Below are 22,257 nucleotides of genomic sequence, written 5' to 3'. Positions count from 1 at the left end.
TCGGAGAGTAGACTATGGCCCCAGTGGTAAATTTAGCGTTAGGAAAAGTAGGGAGTAGCTTAAGGCGGTAGATTTTTAGGGGCGGCAATTTTAGGCTAATATTTTTGGGAATACTAGGTTTTTTAGATTTTGTAATTAAGGATGGAATTATTCTGAAGGAAGGCAAATAAAAATGTTAAACAATAGCATGAAAGATTACATTTTCGATCTCTTTTAATTTCCAAATATAATGAAGAAAAATTCACCGCACTAAAACTTTTGGAAATAATTTAAAAAAAAAATTTTAAATTATTTGAAGTCAATGTTTCCAAGCTTAGAAATAATTTTGAGGATTTATATTTCAACATCTGTCACTAACTGTATTGCTGAAAAATCATTTTTTTATTTAAAGTGGAAAAGTACGTATTTGCGTTCAAAATTAAGACAAGAAATATTAAACTCCTTAACGATTTTGTCGATTGAAAGTGAAATGACACAAGAAATACAATTTGAACTTTTGGAGACATAAATTAAATTTTTGCAGAAAAATAATCAAGTTACAATAAACAGATGAAATAGTTTTTTTTTTTATATTAGTTTTTTTCAGCTATAATAGGTTAACATAGGCGTGCGCACAGGGGGGGCCGGGTGGGCCGCGGCCCCCTCTGCGGCCTCTGGCTTTTTCTTTAATAAATGCATAGATATGTATATTATACTAGACAGCGAAATTTTTAGATTTTACAAAAAAAAAGTGAAGCCAGTTTTAATCTAATAGTATAAATAAAATATAAATGTGATTAAGTTATTATTTTATTAATTAATCAATTATCATCACACAAGAATCTTTAGTTCGGACTTTTTTAAGGGGCCCCCCTGCGGTCAAAGTCTGCGCACGCCTATGTAGGTTAATATATGTTGTGTATAACAATAATAAGCATGCATTTTTAAGTTTGATTATTTACTGTTGTTTTTATAGTAATATGATTTAAATTTATTAAACCCATAAATTTGTTTAAAGAATCTCCGAACATAATTATATGTGTACAATAATTATATTTGATTAGTAGAACAAATTTATTCAACAAAAAAAATAGTGATATAGGTTAAACTTTAATAAAAAATATTATATTGCTATTGGTGTGCTATTTTCTTAATCAAAACAGTTTATAATCATAACCAATAATATTATTGTTTAGTATCAGTCTTTAAGATTTATTTTATGTAGTACTGAGTAGAAGTTATGTTAAATATGACAAATATGTACTTAAAAAGACGTTTCATTGATAAGTTTAAAAAGGTGGAGAAATAAAATTTGCCTAGGGGTGCCAGGGGTGGCAATTGCGTAAATCTGTCTCTGCAGGGGCCACATGTCCCGTGCCTATGATAGATACTTACATAATATTATAGCTCAATTAGCTCAAGCTCTTGCGCAATGGGGGGGGGATTAAATCTTCTTCCCCACCATGACCAAAAAAAATCGTGTTATTCATTTTTGATCTATTACCTATGTAATATTTTATAATTTCATTTGTAATAAATAATAATGCATAAATCATAACTTATAATATATAGGTACTTACAAAATTAATAATTAATATAAATATGTTATAATACTATTTGCTGATTATTTATTTATCTATTTTATATATTTTTTTTCTTCAAAATATCCTCCATTATTCAATCCTGTGTACAAGCCTGTTATTATAGCTAATATTATAAATTATTCGTTGTATTGCTCAAGTCGTATCGATCTCGAGTTCTATGCCACTTAAATACATTTATAATTTTAATAAAACTGGAGGTGTAATTTTTTGAAAAATGTAGCTCGGGCCTGTTCAGCCTACCCACTGAGGCACTGAATTATTTGACATTTAGTTGACAATGTCGTATAATATAAAATGTATATTATATATAGAATAGCGCACTAGCACTTCAGTCTACAGTGCTCTACACTCTGTACTCTGTACGAGTAACGTTAATATTGTACAATATATATATTCGGTTTTGTAACCACCACGTTATTGATACATTTATATCTACATCGTAGTGGTAGTACCCTCGAATATCATACCTACGGTTGTAGTTATATAGTATATCATTGTACTATGCAACTATATGCTGCAGTGTGCTATAATATAGTTTTAAACAGCTTAGTATAATATTTCGTAGGTATACATTTTATAATAACCCTACTTAAGTATAAAACATGATATACGACGAGTATAGGTAGGTACTGATGTACCATATTATAATGGTATACTGGTAAAGGTATGATAGTATACTACCATGTCTATGCGATTGTCTATGTGCATAATGCATATGCACTCAAAATACCAGTGGACAGTATTCTTATCATATTGTGCAGAGCACATTAGCACAACAGTAGGTAATACTGAATAATATGATCATAAAGATTTATTGCATACGAGGCAAGCGAATACCCGTTGCATAAGTAAACAACGACGAATCGAATGATGATAACATTAATAAAATAGTGCGCGTTTTTTTACGCGGTACCCTCACGAAGGAATAATATGGAATAATAATATTATTTTGCTGCTGACGTTGCTTTTGTGTAAATAACAACAACGATGTAAACGCATACAAAGACCAAAGAGCGACACACCACACGTTCACATTTCGGTATCGTGTTTCACACATCTTCTCAGCCCGCCCCCACCGCACCGCCGACCATTCGTGACGAACAGCGGCAGCTGCGGCGACGACGACGGTCGCTTTTGTAGTCCGTTTAACTTTAACCCACCGCCGTTGTCGCAGTGCACACCTTTGTAAAATAATAAAATAATATTTATTTTCCGCCGACCGAACCAGATGAGGACAAAATCCTTGTCCCATCTCTCATTAGTTTCACTAATAATGCGGTTGGCCTGGAGAGAAACAATTAACGAATGAAAATTATAGTTATAATAATTAATATAAATATAATACTAAAGGCAAACGAAACAAAAAACAATAACCGAATAGACGACAAGACACGGTGCCATAAGAAAGACGGTCTACGCTTCTACGCACATTATTGCCTCATTATTATTATTATATATATATGTATATGTATATATAGTAGTGTTCACCACTACCCACCCGGTCAACAACTAATGCCCCCCCCCCAACTCCACCCAGACAGACGCACACGCACCCGCGTTCACCATCACCACCGCTGCCAAAGGTGTACTACACTGAGTACACTGTACAAACTACAAGTGTATTGTACACCGTAAGCGAACAGTCCGCGCGTTAACAATCCGTGACGTCACGTATCATATATTCATATTCGTATTATTATTATCTCGTTAATTTTCGTAATAATCAATCAGTAATCACAATAATAATAATAATAATTCTACAATAACATTATAATAACAGCATTTCAATAATATTGCTATACAAGTCGATCGACATTCGTACGTCGCCGTTAGTCGTGCGGGTCGAGCGGATCGACAGTGTCCAGTGTCCGATAGTCGCCAGGTCAAAACCGAACTTTCCGTGTTTACTGCAGCTGGAGCATCCGGTTCGAGCAGTGCAGCGGCGTACGTGTTCTGTGGAGCACCGATCTGTTGAGACGTGTTCGCGGGTTGCACTATAATTTATTATTATCGCTGCTGATACGGCCGTCGACGACCGTGTTGTGTGTCAGTCGCGGTGCGTTATTTTTTTTTCAGTAGTTGCGTGCGCGTCGTGTCTTGTGGTTCGTCGTCTATTCGCTTCTTTGTCCGTTTCAGTCTTCCTGTGCGGCTGTGCCAGACATGACCAGTCCTGTAGATGTGTGACTTATGTGCGCGACACCCTGTCTTGTATACATACACCTATCTACGCCACAGTGACGAGTTTTCCGATTTCCGTTTCGTGTTCTTCCACTGATGTTGGCCGGACGACGCCAAGCAACATGGTTAAAAGGTACGTACAAGTGAATAATCAGTGTTTGTCTTGAAAAGTCTATTTTTTCCAGGGTGGGGGACAGATAAATCTTATAAAAAAAAAAAAGGTTTTTCACTTCATGTTCGACTTTTTTTTCATTTAAAATTTTACTCACGATAAACTCAATATTACTTGAATAATAATTTAGATGAGGTCCCCATGTGTTGATAAGCACTGTCCGCTTAGTGTTTCGCCTTACAGTTTTTCTACTCATTGATAATCTTTTTGAGTGCTATTCAATTTCTTTTTCATGTTTCAATATATTTATTTTTTGGGTAAGTAGGTTAGGTACCTATCAGTAGGTTCAGTAGGGAAGAGGTATATTATTTCTAAATGTACTTACTTGGGCTTTGAATCACAATGACATAATATTCCAGTGATACTTGTTGTCTCTTAAATGTTTTTCTGTATGTATAAGCATTAAACCTGTTATGTGTAACAGCTAATTTGTAGCTACCTCGGTCATTTTTATTTTGGACATTGCTTACGTTTAGGTATTAACACATTAACTGCCATGCGGCCGCTGGCGTCCTTATAATAATAATGAGGTATTGATAATTTTTAGACCGCCGGCTGCCGCACCATATCATTCATAAGAGGCCATACGGCCGCGGGCGGCTGTAAATTTATTTGGATTTATATTATTAACTTTTCTGTGGCGCTACAATAATGATCTTGAAAATATGCTGTGGCGTGGTAGGAATAATTGAAATTTTTTTATGTAATAAACATAATTTTAGTATTTTTTTTGGTATTTTTAATTTTTTTTTTCAAATTCATTAGTATATACAGTGAAAATTCTTTATAACGAAACTCGTTACAACGAAAAACTCTATATTACGTAAATAACATTAAGTTAACTTATAATGGTTGGTTTGATTTAAAACCTATTAATTAATCTCTATTACGAAAACTCTCAATAACGAAAGAAATCACATGGTCCCTTCAGGTTTGTTATAGAGAGTTTTCACTGTATACAAATACAAATTTATAATGACACTGAAAATTGTCTTTTGTGCACCCATGATAAATATTCTTGAGGCCGCCGGCCGGTATTTTTAATTTTTTTTTTCAAATTCATTAGTATATACAGTGAAAATTCTTTATAACGAAACTCGTTACAACGAAAAACTCTATATTACGTAAATAACATTAAGTTAACTTATAATGGTTGGTTTGATTTAAAACCTATTAATTAATCTCTATTACGAAAACTCTCAATAACGAAAGAAATCACATGGTCCCTTCAGGTTTGTTATAGAGAGTTTTCACTGTATACAAATACAAATTTATAATGACACTGAAAATTGTCTTTTGTGCACCCATGATAAATATTCTTGAGGCCGCCGGCGGCTGCATGGCAGTCAATGTGTTAATAATATATTCCTATGTCATCTAATATGTGTTTGAGCTACCTACATTATACTCAATATTATCAGATTTGTCTCTCTCTAGAACCCTTCATAAAAACAGGTGACAAATATTTCAACTAAAACAATTCGTGAAGCTATCACCATTAATGTAGAGATCTATATAAATTTCTGTTATTTACATTGTTGGCCATTTCATAATGCAGAGGTTCCCAAACTGTGCACTGCGGTGTGTTGTCAGGGGAGCCGCGGCTGTGCCTCACTTCCAACTATATTATCTGGTCTAAAAATAAACAACAATATTTTACGATGAAAAAAAGGTCGTAAATTTTATTAAGGGCGCCGTGAGAAAACTTCAGTTATAAAAAGGCGCCACGAGTGTGAAAAGTTTGGGAACCTCATAGAAATGAGATGGATTCATGGATTTTCTTTGTAAAATTTTTTGTTGAAGGTCCTCCATTGTAGGCCTTATTTATAATTTTTATATGTGGTAATTAAGGGGTAAGAGAATTAAGGGCATAGTCCTTCAAAACTAGTCCACAGCTCAAAAGGCATTATCAAATATCATTGAGCAATTTACTTGTTAGTGGTTTTTTGCAGTGGCGTGTCATACATGTGTGCGATGTGTGCCAATGCCACGGGCCCTCGGCTTGAGGGGGCCCATTATTGTTCAACGTTCCACAAAACTTTTTTATTTGTATGACGTAATTTCATCTCATTTCTTATGTAATTGCAATTTTAATAAAAATGGAAAGTAGGTACCTTGTGGATTTGCATAAGATTTTATAATTTTAGAATAAAAGTTCTTACTTTAAATTTGAATTTATATATCTATAACTATATTATTTAATAAAAAAATGAAGGGGGGCCTTTTTTTAGTTTTGCACACAGGCCCATCTTCGGGATAAACCGCCACTGGTTTTTTGCACCCAAAAAAATTTTAAAACCAAATAGACACAATGTTCAATGTTGATATTATATTAACATCGTTAGTTAATTTAATATAAAGTGACATTTCTTTAGCTAATTCTTGGAAAAATTGATTTTTGAACTTTAGTTCATTCTTTTTTCTTTAGACTTATAAAGTAGGTATAAATCCAAAACTATGTTTAATACTTTAAATGAAATGACTAAGATTGGTAACCTAACATATCATTTAAAATAGATAAACAGAAAGATTATATTTATAAAATAAGATGTGAAATAATTAAAAAAACATATGGGATACTTGATTCAAATACAAGATAATCTCATAAAATACAGGTCACATGGGATTCCTATATTACATTCTATTATTCTGTCCAATTTTCTTAAATTTTTTTCATGGAAAACACTACGATAGTTTGTATTTAAATAGTTAATTTATTTTAAGTTATTGTGTTTATTTTAGATCTGATGCAACTGAAAAAAAAAATGGCTCATCAAAACATGAAAACGCTATAAAATATGGCGAATTGATTATACTGGGGTAAATATTATATATTCACGTTTATGTTTAATGCTTAAAAATATTAAATTCTTATTGATGGTATATAAATTATATATTTCTTTATCTTTATGGCTAAGTTAATCATGTTTTAGATATAATGGCCAGCTAACTGCTGGCGATAAACGGAGGCGACGAAGTAAGTTTGTTCTATGGAAAAGAGATGTGGCCAATGGAATTCGAAGATCTAATCATTATGTTGTGCCCAGTCCTCAAAATTCACATGTATGTATTTTATTATATTTTTATAAAATAACAAGAGATGCTTAGTTGGTATATATTTTCCTAAACTAGAGAGATGACAAAAACTACATAAACATTTAATATAATTAAATTATATACTACTATGGTATAATTATTATATAAGGTTATTCTTATAAGAGTTAGTATACAATCAAACATTTCTTAAAGTGAGAGCAAATATCCACTTCAAGAATTTCAAGAATTGTATTTGTGTTGTAAAAATGGTTGGAGAAAAAAGGTTGATAAATGTTAATATTTTCGCAAATTCAATATGTAATATTTATGTTTTAATACATAAATATTTTACTTAGATTTTAAATTACTGCTTTAAAATCAAAATAATAATTTCCATGTGCAAATAAAACTATCAATACTTTAAAATAGTAAAAAATATCACTACACAAATAAAATATATTTTATATATTTCACAATATATATATATTCTAATTTTAAAATGCCTAGAAAAAGTGAAAAAATAAAATTACTTTTTATGAAAAATAAATAATTTTTGTTAGTCTTAGTTAGGTTTCTAACTGTTTTAATTTTTTTTAGACAAAGACAAAATTCTTTATTTTATAGAATTGAAACTAACAGCATAACATAATGTAAAATCTTATTTTTACATTAATTTTGTTTACAATAAATCTCTATTAATGCATTTTTATGTTTAATGTTTAATTATTTAAAACATAAAAAGTGCGCATTAATTTCTTTGCTGCACATTAGAATAGTATATGTCAAATGCACCTTGTCATTGAGTAAGTCACTGTAATAGATTTGTTTAATTTGAATCCATTGATAAATCATTGCATACTTAAAACGTTAATAAAAAATTATTATTATATGGGTGAATATCTATTGCCATCAATAGTTAAACATCCTTGCTTTTTTGATGCTTTTAAAATTTAACTTTGCCATTGCAACATACATTTTTATAGTTTGAGTAAGGAAAACTATGAAGAAATTTGTATTAATTTTTCAAATTTTATATTGTTGAATATTAAAAATTGTATTAATTTTTTACTACCCACAAACAATTTTGAATATTATGCTTAATTTTATAAACATTTGATCTTCGAATGCTTATAAAAATATTATCACTGTATTTTAAACATTTTTTTATTTTCTAAAAGAGCAATTAATGAGGAACTTTGTTTTATTACTTACTTTACTACTTATTACTTACTACTGAAACAAGAGTTTAATGGCTAGTAAATTGAATTCATATATAAAAAATTGTGAGTGTTGAAATAGTGTCAAGGTGTGTGTAAAGGAAGTAAAACTTCTTTACAGTGTTTGAAAAAAAGGTTCATCAGGTCTAAGTTTGTAATGGAAAAATAAAAAATAAATTTTTTTCATTAAATATATTTATCATCGTCATACTAAAATCAGACAAATTGATTATTATTTATTACCATAGAAACCTTAAGGTCCAAACAGACGACTGGATTTTTCTGATCACTTATTGATTTTAGTATAGGCTACTCCTATGAGTTATTTTAAGCTAATAGTTTTGTTAAGAGGGCTGTAGCCTCCACAGAATCTTAACCCTAGTTGTGGCTATGTATTTTATTGTATAATGTATTTTACATTTTTTTTTAGGCGGTATTGGATAAAAACCAGCATAGCATTTCTTACACTTTATCTCGAACTGAGGCAGTTATAGTTGAGTATGTGAATGATGAAACAACTGATATGTTTCAGGTAATAAATTATAAACCTATCAGTATTAATTATGAATAATTACTTTTAAAACAAATTATATTTTGACTGCTTGACCTACTTAATTTATAAAAAAAATAATTTAAGATTTGTTAAATTGTTTTTCAAATTTTCAAATTGTAAATTAGGTTGAATATTTTAAACCTAATCGTGAGTTAAATAACTATACAGTAAATTATATCTATACATTTTGTTTTGTGTTTATTTGAATCACTATACTTTGTTTATCAAAATATTTAAGACTATCAACTGTTTAAAATTTAAATGCAATCTGTACCTATATTTTTATCTAGATTGTATATGAGTATTGGATCATATGATTAAGTAATTTTTGGTATGTTCAAATAAAAATATCCTATAAATACTATTCACACATTAGGATTTATCTACAATCATAGATAACGGATATAAAAAATAAAATATAATGTTTGTAGTTTCATTTTTTTTATTCAATTACAAGCGAATACTTTGTTCTGGTATATTTTTCATAATATTATGATCTATGAAAAAATATTGTACTTTGGAAACATGGTCTTAGAATAAATAAATAAATAAATAACCATGACATGTACATTGATATCATCAGCCTGGTAATAAGTTTTAATGATCAAGTACAAAAATATTTGTTTGGTTTATACTGTTTAATTTTTGGATTGTTTGACAATGTACATAATTAGTTAGAAACATAACAGGTATTGTTAATATCTAAATTAACAATTTAACATCAAGTCAAGGTTAATTCCAACAAATATATAATTAATGAATTTAATTTTAAATTGATAAAATTAAATCTACGTTTGATACTAATTAATTGATGTATTAATGATATACATTTTGTTTTGCATACACTATTTTTTGTAGGTCGGAAGATCTTCGGATTCCCCTATAGATTTTGTTGTGATGGATACTAACACTGAAAAGAATGCAGCAGCAATAAATAATTTATCTATTGTTGATAATAAAAAAACAGCTGCAGCAAGTACAATTTCAAGGTTTGCTTGCCGCATTATTTGCGATAGAGAAAATACCAATATAGCTCGTTTATATGCAGCAGGATTTGATTCTTCTAAAAACATATTTTTAGGGGTAATAAAATATTGAAAATTTGTTTTTAGTAACAAAATATTGTATTTTGAATCTGGTTGATTCCTAATTTAGGAAAAAGCAACTAAATGGAAAGATGGTGAAGAAATTGATGCACTTACTACAAATGGAGTATTGGTTATGCATCCGAGTGGAAAGTTCTACAAGGGAAATACAGAACCAGGAATTTGGCTTGAAGTTTCTGTTTGTGGCAAGCTATTTTCTCTACGTGGGTCTAGATCAGCTCAACTTAAAGGTGATATGGTAAGTAACATTTTCATGACACTGCTGTTAAGTGTATACCATATATAACATATATTTATATTTATCATACTTAAATCCATTTTTAATTTTTTTTTGTAGGTAGATGACTCTGACAATATCCTTACTGATGGGACTTTAATTGATTTATGTGGTGCAACCTTGCTTTGGAGGTCAGCGGAGGGTCTCAGCTTATCTCCTGTAATTATAAATTGATAATTAGTATTTTTTGTCCCTATAAAATAATGGTTAATATTTTTATATTCTTTAAATACTTTTTCTTTTTAACAAAAAAAAATTACCATTTGATATTTAATTTATAATTAAAATATTACTTAGTAAAATTATACAAGATTCTAGAAACTAGAATGTACTGTATCTGAGATAAATTACATCTCAAAAAATAATTATTACAGTAATTGGATGTAAAATACTTAAATATTATTTTTTTAACTTATTAGAGTTATTATATAGTTTTATAAACAAACCAATAAAAAATCATTTAATGAAATTAATTTTACAAATGATGTCTCAAAAATAAAAATGAAGTCAATAACAATTAATCTTTTTCACCGATACAACACTTATCTTTTTTTGCAAATAACGGCATCATATTATTTTTTATACTGTTACATTTTTATCTATTTATATTTAATTTTTTATATAATACTGTCTTAAGAAAGTTGATTAGTATTAATTAATATTAACATATAACTAATTAAATTAAAAATTGCACAATATTCAATATTGATATGCCGTGCATGAACTATACTTTTAGTTAAGTTAAAATTAAAAACATAATTATATTATCGATACCTGAGTTGTTTGAATTACTTTTTAAAAATTTAAGGTTATGAAAAGTTTAGAATGATGATTGATGATTTTAATGTAATTTGTGTTTCTTAAAATAACTTGATAAAAATAATAGTATTTAAAGTATTTTCCATTCATGTATCATATTAAACATACTTGATAATGTTGCATCATACTGGTGCTTTTTGTTATTGTTCTCTAAAAATCACCTTTAAATTATCCAGCCAAATCTGCACTAAAAATACTCAAGTATGCCTGGGTAGTACATTTTTTTTTTATCTCTATGCTACAAAATGAGCTGTGTACATATGATTAAGCTGAATAAATATACAATTACATGCAAACCCACATTCCACTTGTAACATATTTTAATTTATATTTAGTGTTTTCAGTAACATCTATACATCTAGCAGGGAGTAGGACCTAATCTAACCTTACTCATATCGCAAAATAATATAAAACAAGATATATTTTTTCTTAAATATAACATGTTCAATTATTTAATATTTTAGAGTAGAGAATACTTGAAAAAGCTGATTGAAAGGACAAATCGTGAAAGACCTACATGTCCTGTTGGTCTGTATACATTAGTGTTTCCGCATCATTCGGAAGATCATACTACTGCTGTAGCAACTTCAGAACTTGCAGATATAAAGCAACAGCCATATGCATACTTACAATGTGGTCATGTTCAAGGACGTCATGCTTGGGGATTAAATAAAGACTCAAATAGTAGAACATGCCCAATGTGTTTAAAAGTAAATTGAAAATTGAAAAAGATTTCTACAGTTTAAAAATGTAATATTATGTTTAATTTATAGGTGGGTGGTGTAGCCAAGTTGAGTATGGGCATAGAAGCTTCATTTTATGTACAGGATAAGGAAAAGCCAGATTTATACGCCTTTAATCCATGTGGCCATGTGGCTACAGAAAAAACAGTCAAGTAAGATTTTAATGTTTTGTAAATTAATATTTTTCTGCATTTGATATTGTTAAAACTATGACAAAATAAACAGGCATGTCAGCAATATCGTCCTGCATTTAAAGTGTACCCTTAGACATATAATAAACTAGTTTATCATGAATTCTTTATCAATGTCCGAATGTATTTGGAAAATCACTGTTTATTCCAAGTTTGAGAAGCACATGCGAGAATGATAGGACAAATATGTGTGCTTACTGAGATTCTTGTCATTATGTCATGATAAAATCTTTAAGAATATTTGTATTTAATTGAAAAATGAAATAACATTATTTTATGCTATATTTGTATTTTCAATTATGATTCCTAATCCATACAAAAATTCAAAGAAATATTTTTTTTAAATTAATTATAATTATTTTTAATACAATTATGTAATTTCTCAATGTAAATTTAATCTCAAATACTTTTCATAACTCTGTAACTTGTATCTACAGAATGTTAATTTTAATTTAAGTTATATACTATATAACAGTTTAAAAAAATGATTAATTTTTAACTATTATAGTAGTAAACAAAAAATTTTTAATAGGAGACTTTAAACTTAAAAATGTAAGAGATAATTATTTTTACTATTATTTTTTTTTTTTTTTTTTGTAGATTTTGGGCAAATGTAGGAATACCTTATGGAACCAATGGGTTTGAAGCATTTTGTCCTTTTTGTGCTAAACTACTTGAAGGCTATCCAGGATATGTTAAATTAATTTTTAACTAAAACCAAGTTTAAGTAAATTGTTTTAAACTTAATTTTAAAAATGAATAGATTTCTTTGTATAGTTTATATTTATTTTCCCTTGTCCTTATAAAGGTAGTGTGATAATATTAGCTTTTTTTTTTTGTCAATTTGTGAGTTTTACTTTTTTCATTGTTTTTATTACAATTTTGTATTTGTATTATTTAAACTGCATAACTAGGTTATGCCATTTTATAGGCTTAAAACAAATTGTATTCAACTATTTTTTGCCTTTTGCTTTTAGTTAATTATGTTTTTTATTTTTTATATTGTTTGGTCACTTCTGCATAGCATCAGTAATCTCTAATCAATATAATATTGTTGTGTCTATTTATGAGGCAGTTTAAAAAGTGACAATCTAAAAAAAAACTGTTTAAAAAAATCTCAGTATTAGTTTTAAAATATTATTATTGATATCTTTTCCAATGTTTACAATTTTTGAAGATCTTATTAGCAATAGTTAAATTTAAGTACTAAGTATTTTATTAGGGTTGCTATGAGTAAAAGTTAAATTCCTTCTACTCTGTCATTCACATTTATTATAACTGAGTCACGAGCACTTAAACTTCTTTTTAATGATGTTTTTTAATTAGTCTAGTAAAATAAGAATGCAAAATAATCATCGTGAATTTATAAATTTAAATAATAATAGAATTAGCTCTATTATGTTAAGTGGGGTATTTAAAGAAAAAAAATACTTTCAAATATTTAAAATAGAATTCCTTGATTTTTATATTTCTATTAAGAAATATAGAATTTTTTTGTTTAGATTCTGAGTGAATTTAATAATGTTTTGCTTTTAAAATGATGTATGTTATTTCTCTAACATCAAGATCTAATAAATAGCAACCCTAGTATCTATATTTAAATGTTTACTTTTAAATTTATTTTATGTGGACTATTGTTAATTTTTTTTTAAATTAAATATATTTTAATTATATAGCTAAGGTTTTAATCAATTTAAGAAATATTTTATAGTTTTCATAAATGTATTGATTCAATTATTGAGATGTGTTTGTCAGAAGAGGTGCAACTAAAATATTATATATTCATTTTCAAATATGTATATTTTTTTCTGTATTAATAAAACAATGCTAAAATTACAATATTATAATAGTATTCATATAAATTTTGTGTGTAATATATTTAATTCCACAGTTAAAAAATTATAATTGGTGTGTAAGCTGGTGATATTTCAAGACTGCAAACTGCTGGAAATAATTTAAATCAACTGTGGTAATATTAATATTAGGCATTTAAAGTAATTGGAGACTATTAATCTTACAGTGATTGCTTTTAGTAAATTTTCTTTACAATTGATTCATATTTAATTGTTGTTTAGCATTTTCAGTCATTCACTCAAATTGTATAATTTTTTTTTTCAAAAATGTAATTTAGTTTGTATAATAAGCATTACATTGATTGATAAATTATTTTCAAAAAAACAATTTGGTTGTATTATTAATATCATTATTTTTAGTAATATCATTATTATTGTAGAAATTATTATTACGATATATATTTACTAAAATATTTTTGTTTGTGTGATGATACACCATTTGGTTTTAATATTATTTTTCAGATGATAAAAATTATATTTTGATAATATAAATAGAATGAACAATACCTTATAATATTTTTAGTGCTTGGAACGTTACTTAAAAAAAAAACAAATTTGTTCCTATTCATATAGTTCAAGAAAAATGTTTTTTGTTTATGTTAAATACTCAGTGAAGGAGTAAATTTAATTGCTCCATAAAATTGATATTTATTCTAAGAAAAATAATTAATCAATCATTTTTTTATACTTCACAAAATCAACATTACAGATAATACATTCTGAAGTATTTATTTTATTATTAGTTTTAAAAATTTCTTTGGAATATTAATTGATTTCTATTTTAAAATTGAACATTTGTATAGATAAACTTCATATTTTGTGTTGTAGATTTGTTATAGGTTTAATTATTATTCAAATTTTAAAAGACCCGCTCATAGTTACCTGAAACAATTGCAATATTTTTTTATGCATGTATTAAAAGAACACCTATTATAAGTAATATTTTATAATAAATCTGATAAATAGTTTATTGAAAGTTGTTTTCAACAATAATAACTATATTTTAATATGTTAACTAATAAACATCTTAAAAGAAAATACCATATGTAATGTTACTCTGTAATTTCCATCTCCCCATTGGCTGAATAAAACTAATATTAATCTAATTCTTAATTTTATAATTGGATATGATTAATGAGCAAAAAAAGATCTTGTTTTGAGTACAAGAGAAAATTGTAATTTACAATATTTTCAGTATAAATAGAATTCGGTTCTCTGAATTTGTAATTTTCTAGCACTAAATATTTTTGATTGTTTAAATGTATTATGCAAAAAAACAAATAAAATAAATAAATGTTATACAAAATGTTACTTAAAATAATTAGATAGGCAATAAAATATTGTACATGCTGTACTATGATATTTATTTTTATTCAGTAATGATGTGTAGATAATAAATTCGTTAATTTTTTAAATTTAAACTATCGAATTTATTAACCTATTTTAATTAAATTTTAGTAAAGTTATTTAATATTTTGATGATATGAAATAGATTGATAACTTAATCTGATAATTTAACATAAAAATTAAATGTTTTGTGATTAATAAATAATAATCATTGTACTTAGCAATATGCTAATCTAGCTTAATGTAAATGTGTTTGAAAATATTTTATAATTTTATGGTACCTACATAGTTAAAACTTATGATTATGTTAATCATTAATGTAATTGATTCATTTAATGTAATCATTACAATTATTACTGAATACTGGTACCTGTTTCATTCAACCTATGTTGTGTTTTAAATTAATAAAGTATTTATTTTCAACTATTGAATTGTAGTCTAATCATTATAAATTCAATAGGAAATGAAGCACTCTTTAATTTATTTTTTACTCTCTTTAATGAACAGAATTATTCATGCTAGTTTAATTTTTAGTTAAGACGTTACAAGTACACAAGAACGGATTGGGATAAAAATTCTGCCCGGGAAACCTGTACCTAAGCCGGTCCTTTATGAAAAAAAATGCTCCTTAATCTGTTTTTAATAAATTTTAATGTCGAAAATATTCGTTCACATGCTACCTACACAAAACGCAAATGGTATGAATCAATATCGTAAATTTTTCGTTGGTATTATCTATTGAATATGTATAAATAGCCATTTATATCCAGTGTGGCAGTGTATCATGCTTTTCGTGAATGGATAGAGTAACGGTTAAACTTAATTCCATTTTAATTTAAAAAAAATTAAAAATGTAAAAAAATAACTTTTTGTAGATTGAGTGACTATTTGTTTTCGTAGACTGAGTTACTAATACTATATACCTAACACTACTCTGACTCTTACGATATAATTGTGCATCCCCACGCCGCGCGCCGCCTCAATAACAAGTAAAGATTACATATAGCTGAAACGATTAAACGATAAGGAACATTATTGGTCTTAATAGGTGAAGGTAATAAACTAATACTAATAGGTATGAATCCCAATACGCCTAAACAATTATCTAATCTATTTTATCTAATATTATAGCCTATAGATGTGGAAAATAAATATATTATATATAACACATGATTCTTATGAGACTTAAATTCTCGATTAAAGACTCGATTTTCGAACTCTTGACATAGTACCCACACTTTTACACCTCGACATGAGAAAGGTTAGTATAACAGAGGGTGACACTTCAAATGGTCAGGGAGAAGAGCATGGTTCACAAAGCACAGAGTCACACCCAACCACATATTTACAGAACGTAATACTGTCAACGACATTATAGCAGTACTTGTAAGTGCTTGTAAGCAGAAACGGCCACACAGTATTATGCCAAGCTTTACTAGATTTTGGATAGCAATCGTATTTTATCACATCATCTTTGGCAGCAGAACTAGGTATTGATAGAATAAATGCTCGAGTGATCGTTAACGGTATCTCCTCAGCAGAAACAACTGTGCAACTGTCAGCGAGAAAGCCGAGTTCATTGAGTCATCGCGCTTAAACAATAAGCCATATCAAATTAGTGCATTGGTCGCACCACGTATTACCATTGACCTACCCGTTGGTAAAATTAACACATCAAATTGGCATCATTTACAAGGTGTACAACTAGCCTACCGATGTTCCATTTATCAGACAAAATTGATTTACTCATAGGAGCTGAAATGTTTTATGAAATTGTACAAGATGGTAAACAGTTTGGACCAGAAGGTGTTCCAGTACTATAAAATTCAAAGTTTGATTGGATTGTTGCCAGTCGCAGCAGCAACAGTACAAAACATTTTTGGAGGGTTGAAGAAATTCCTAGAATGACGATTATGTCAAAAGAAGATCATCTTTGAGGAGACCCCTTTCTTAAAATATTCAAACGCAATGAAAGTGGACGTTACATTGTACAATTGCCATTTAAGGAGACTTCACAATCAGTGAACAATTCATATGACGTTGCTGTAAGAAGGCTCGCTCAGGTGCAGAGATTTCTTCTTCGAAATCCATCTGTGTACAACCAGTATCGACAATTTATGACCGACTATCTTCAACAAAACCATATGAAATTTGTAAAACTCACTGAAGAGAGTCTGATCATCTTTCTACCCCACCATCATGTCTCACGTCTATCAAGCGTCACCACCAAACTACGAGTTGTCTTTGACGGATCTGCAATCGTGTGCAATAGAAAGTCATTGAATGACACGCTACATTGAGGTCATGAGCTATAGCGTGACATAGTAAGAGTTATCACAAGATTTCGGATGCATAAATATGTTTATACTGCTGAAATATGTCAGATGTTTCGACAGGTTGGTATACACTAGGATGATCTGTGTTATCAAGGTATTGTGTGTCGAAATCACCCATTTGAAGCGATAGAACGGTACAAATTGAAAACTGTCACTTATAGTTTAATAACATCTCAATTTCATGCTCTACGTTTATTAGCTCAACTCGCTGTTGATGAACAAGCAAATTATCCAGAAGGATCCACAGTGCTAAAGAATGACTTCTACGCCGATGAAGTTATGTCGCGGCTGTAACAACATGAAAGACGCCAAAGCTCAAATACAGCAGTTAAATAATCTACTTCGAATAGGCGGATTTGATCTAAGGAAGTGGCCAGTAACACACCGGCTCTTTTAGAAAACATCCCAGCTGAACATCAACTGTTGCAGACTTTGATACCCGACCAAAACAGTGTATCAGTGTTGGAGATTTTATGGAACACAATAAAAGAAGCTTTCTCATTTAAAGTAGAACCTACACCACATTTGGAACGCATTACTAAACGTGAGCTATTAGGTGAAATTGCACGCACCTATGACCCATGTGGATGGCTGGAACCACTGACAATAGTTGCTAAGGTTCTCATATGCAACAAATTTGGGAGACTGGAACCAAGTGAAATGACCCTGTGTCAAAAGAACTCCTAGAACATTAGATTGCTCATGGAACATCATACGAACATTTACAGCAATTTGAAATTCCACGTCACGTTGGTAACATATTGGACAACCAACTAGGTTGCGTTCTACATGGTTTTTCAGACAGCTCGGAACATGCCTATGTAGCCGCTATCTACATCATAGCAGATAACACTGGATATTTATTGGTATCAAAAACTCTGGTAACTCCATTAGTTGAAAAAGGCACATTACCGAGGCTGGGATTGTGTGGCGCTACACTGATAGCACAGTTGATGCATACACTAATTGAATCACTCCAACTGCAGTCGATGCAGTAACAATGTGGACAGACTACATTTAATTGCAGTGGATTCAATGTGACGTTAAAAAATGGACTACTTTTGTACCAAAACGAGTAATTCAAATTCAGTCATTAGTCCCAGGCGCTGAGTGGCAACATGTACGTTTCGCAGACAACCCTGTTGACCTGGCCTCCAGAGAAACTTCAGGTGATCAGATCATAACTAACCATCTGTGATGGCATCGACCCAGCTGGCTTTCTGATCAAAACTAATGGCCGGAACTCAAATTAAAAACTACAACAGATATAGATACCATCAAAGAACTTAAATATCCTCCTACTGTTGCTGTATCACTTTTAGGTAATATTGAACCAATAGGACAAGACTTATTGACAAAATTTTCATATTATGAACGTCTCAATCGCATCGGTGCATACATCTATAGTTTTTATCACAATTCCTAAATTCCAAGGCGCTTGTCAGGACATATTACTGTACAAGAGTATAAATAAGGTGTACATTTTTGGATCCGCATTGCACAACACTCTGTATTCAGTGATGAAGTGAAAGGACTCAAGTCATGTAAGCCAGTTGGAGCAACTAGGGTATTGGCCAGTCTTAATCCGTTCATTGATGATACAGACTTACTTTTTGTTTTTCGTTAGTATCGAGACTTACTAAGAGTTGGTAGAAGACTTCGGCATGCTGACATATCTTATAGTCAAAAGTATCCCAATTTTGTTACCTAAAAATCATTGATATATTATATATTTAATTATCAAACAGGTTCACTTGTACGACTTACATGCCAGTCTTGAAGTTATAATGTCAGTGATTCAACAAAAATACTGGTTAATTAATTGTCGCAGCATAATCAAGAAGGTTATATAAGGTTGCATACCCTGTGTACGTTCTCAAAGGAGGTGTGTCAACAAGTGATGGCTGATCTCCCTGCAGTTCGTGTCACCATGGCTCCTGTATTGCACGAGTTGGTGTTGATTTTGCTGGGCCGATAACAACTAAACCTGTCGGGATCCGTACACGTACTGTTACTAAATCATACCTTGCTCTGTATGTGTATGACTACAAAATCAATTCACTTGGAAGTAGTAAGTAATCTCACCACTGAGGGTTTTATTGCTACCCTAAAACGCTTTGTCAGTCGCCGTGGATGTCCATCTGACATATATTCAGATAAACTTTGTTGGTGCAAATAACAAGTCAAGGGCTTTATATCACTGTCTCGCCCAAGGTGAGTTGCAAAAGTCAATAACCACTCATTGTTAACCTTTCTGTTAACATAAATTGGCATTTTAATCAACCAGCATCCCCACAACATGGTGGTTTATGGGAGGCTAATATAAAGAGCACAACAATCATACTCTACAAAACTATGGGGAATATTATCTTTACATTCAAAGAACTTAATACAATTATTGTCAAATCGAAGCTATACAAAACAGTCGGCCCTTGTGTACACTTGATGGCACTGTTTTGACACCAGGCCACTTCATCATTGACCGTCCACTGTTAGCTGTCTTATACTACGTGAATCTGGGACATCTTCCACTCATTGGCCAACGGTAAAAACTAAAAGTCATCGAATTGTTCTCTAGTCCAGCTGACAATCATGTACGAGTTGTTCGCATCCGCATTTCAAAGACTGAACTCATACGTCCTATTACTTAATTAGTCAAGCTTCCTATCAAATAGACTGTTCCTAAAATGATTATCAAATATTACAATCTTTTTACAGAGTTCATTTAACACTGCAGTTGGCAAACCATTAGCTGTTGTATCAACAAAGTTGATAGGAGATAAACAAGATAAGTCAATATATAACATTTCATTTCCAGTAAATATTTCTTTAATATTGCACACAATTTTATCTAAAATTACATTGTGTACTTCCACAGTAAATCTTTGTAGTTAAGTATTTACAATTGGTTGATCATGTGATACCTTACCAGGTAGTAATTTTCTTTTCCTACTTCTAATTTCAGGTAAATGGTCTTCAACAATCAAATCATCAACATATACCTCGTCAAATTTATTTTCTAACTCTATTTACGCCGACTTAACAAATAAAAAAGGTATTTTATTATAAATTATATTTAAGATAAAAAATTAATCTTACGATTACGAAGAACAAAATTATGTTGATTGTTATTAAATATAATATAAAATTATAGGCCATTGGGTGTGGGGTGGTACGGTGGGGGTTATTTTTGTATATTTGTTTGTAGGTTTTTTTTTAAAGTTTGAAGGGTTGTAACACGTGTTTGTGTATGTGTGCCAAGGATATGTTACTAAAAATCCCGGGTGGTCACCCACCCGGGAGCTAGCAACTGCGGTCTGTACGTACGCTCGGTGCGTTTCGGGTTTCCGCAGATTGAGCGTACGACCGCGCCTTACCAAGCCACTATAATAATAATTATTAAATCTGTTATTCTAAAAAAAAAGTACGACCCTGTAGCCCGGCCCGCTGGGAAAACTCCCGTCGTCCCGCCGGCCCAATCTAGCCAGTACATGCATCCAATCTGTATCTTTTAAATAGTTCTTATCAAGATGAATATTTTATTGAAAGCGTTCTGTACATTATATACTACTATCTGATTATTTGATTTTTGTGATTGGGGAATTGTGTAACAATAGATTATTAATTATCTTACCATCTATTGTTAACCTTAAGTTTTTGTTTGTTTAATAACCCTAGTTATAGGTATTCAAATATATCCATGACGTTTGGGTGGAGAAGAGTATTTAATAGTTAAAATATAATTTGCAATGCTGTCTGTGAAATCTCTACAGAAAATATGTGTCAGCGTGTCACTTCATTTTTATTAGCCAAATCTTATAAAATAATATTTTGTGTATACAATCAAAACATAAGAAATAAAATAAAGCCATTATTTCTTCTATAACTTAAGCTCATAAAAATTGTGTTATCGATTATGGAAATAATTTATAATACACTATTATTTAAAAAACTGAAGAACCTAACCTCTAAGAGAGATATAATAAATTGGTTTTTCATTCTCAAGAGTACATCTCAGTAGTTTGTTCTCAGATATTATTTAATATTTGTGCCCATTCAAAAGTTTTAATTAGGAAGGATGTGGCTGAATTTTAACATGAACTATTTGGTCATTAAAGATATATTTTATTTTCAAAATGATTTTTTAACTAAAATTTTAAAAGTATTCAAATGAAGATTGTTAAATATATTAGAGGATCACGCTTGTACTGTTTTTCATTGATTTCTTTTTTTAATGTGATGGTAATGTACTAATGTGGTTACTTTTCTGATTGAAAATTTCATTTATAATTGTATTACAGTAATCTATAAAGTAATTTAGTAATTGCACTTTTAGTTAAAAAACTTATTTATTTTTGAAAAGGAACTTAGCCAACACCGCTAATGCTAATTGATTCACTATTGTACATTACTTATAGGAATAACATCTGACATAAACATATTTTAAAGTCCTTAATTGTTAAATATAATAATTTTAATGATTCATAAACATCGTCTACTCAAATAATGACAGGTAGATAGTCCTCACCGATTGTAAAATGATACAATTTATACTTTACGGCTATTGAGATTTTGATTTGTAGGTAATACCTTCATTGTTTTTTGAATTTTCTTTTGCTTTTCTAGAGAGATTAAGTGAAATAGATTTAGTAGAATTACTTTGACGATGTCAATGATTTATCAATGAGGAGTATTGAGGACCTAATTTTTCATAATGTCTTTTTAAATTATATCTTTTAACCGTTTAATTTCTGGTAAAATGGTGTACCTATCATAATTACATAGTCGAAAAATGGTAGAAGGGATACCCCATATCCCTTGCAGATGACATGTTAGGTATGTTAAA

The 22,257-nt window shown here is 29.7% G+C and overlaps 1 protein-coding gene across 1 annotated transcript; it reads left to right on the top strand.

Moving 5' to 3' along the window:
• The first annotated feature begins 3,197 nt into the window (after positions 1–3,197).
• Positions 3,198–15,506, top strand: Pli (E3 ubiquitin-protein ligase pellino). The gene is made up of 10 exons (XM_089216613.1): positions 3,198–3,894; positions 6,676–6,753; positions 6,867–6,996; positions 8,617–8,718; positions 9,598–9,822; positions 9,895–10,083; positions 10,183–10,281; positions 11,406–11,651; positions 11,715–11,836; positions 12,476–15,506. The coding sequence occupies exons 1-10, from the start codon at positions 3,884–3,886 to the stop codon at positions 12,588–12,590; spliced, it is 1,317 nt and encodes a 438-aa protein (XP_089072739.1). The 5' UTR covers positions 3,198–3,883; the 3' UTR covers positions 12,591–15,506.
• The last annotated feature ends 6,751 nt before the right edge of the window (positions 15,507–22,257 follow it).

Source organism: Diuraphis noxia, unplaced genomic scaffold (assembly GCF_037042655.1).
Source record: "Diuraphis noxia isolate RWA-SAM2 unplaced genomic scaffold, SU_Dnox_SAM2 contig0001, whole genome shotgun sequence".
Lineage (NCBI taxonomy): Eukaryota > Metazoa > Arthropoda > Insecta > Hemiptera > Aphididae > Diuraphis > Diuraphis noxia.
The sequence above is the reverse complement of the archived record's forward strand: the minus strand, read 5'-3'. Positions and strand labels throughout refer to the sequence as shown.

Bases quoted from the DNA above. Each gene is read 5' to 3' on its own strand.
- Pli (XM_089216613.1), top strand. The intron at 6,754-6,866 runs GTAAATATTATA...ATCATGTTTTAG, and splicing joins GGCGAATTGATTATACTGGG to ATATAATGGCCAGCTAACTG. The intron at 11,837-12,475 runs GTAAGATTTTAA...TTTTTTTTGTAG, and splicing joins GCTACAGAAAAAACAGTCAA to ATTTTGGGCAAATGTAGGAA.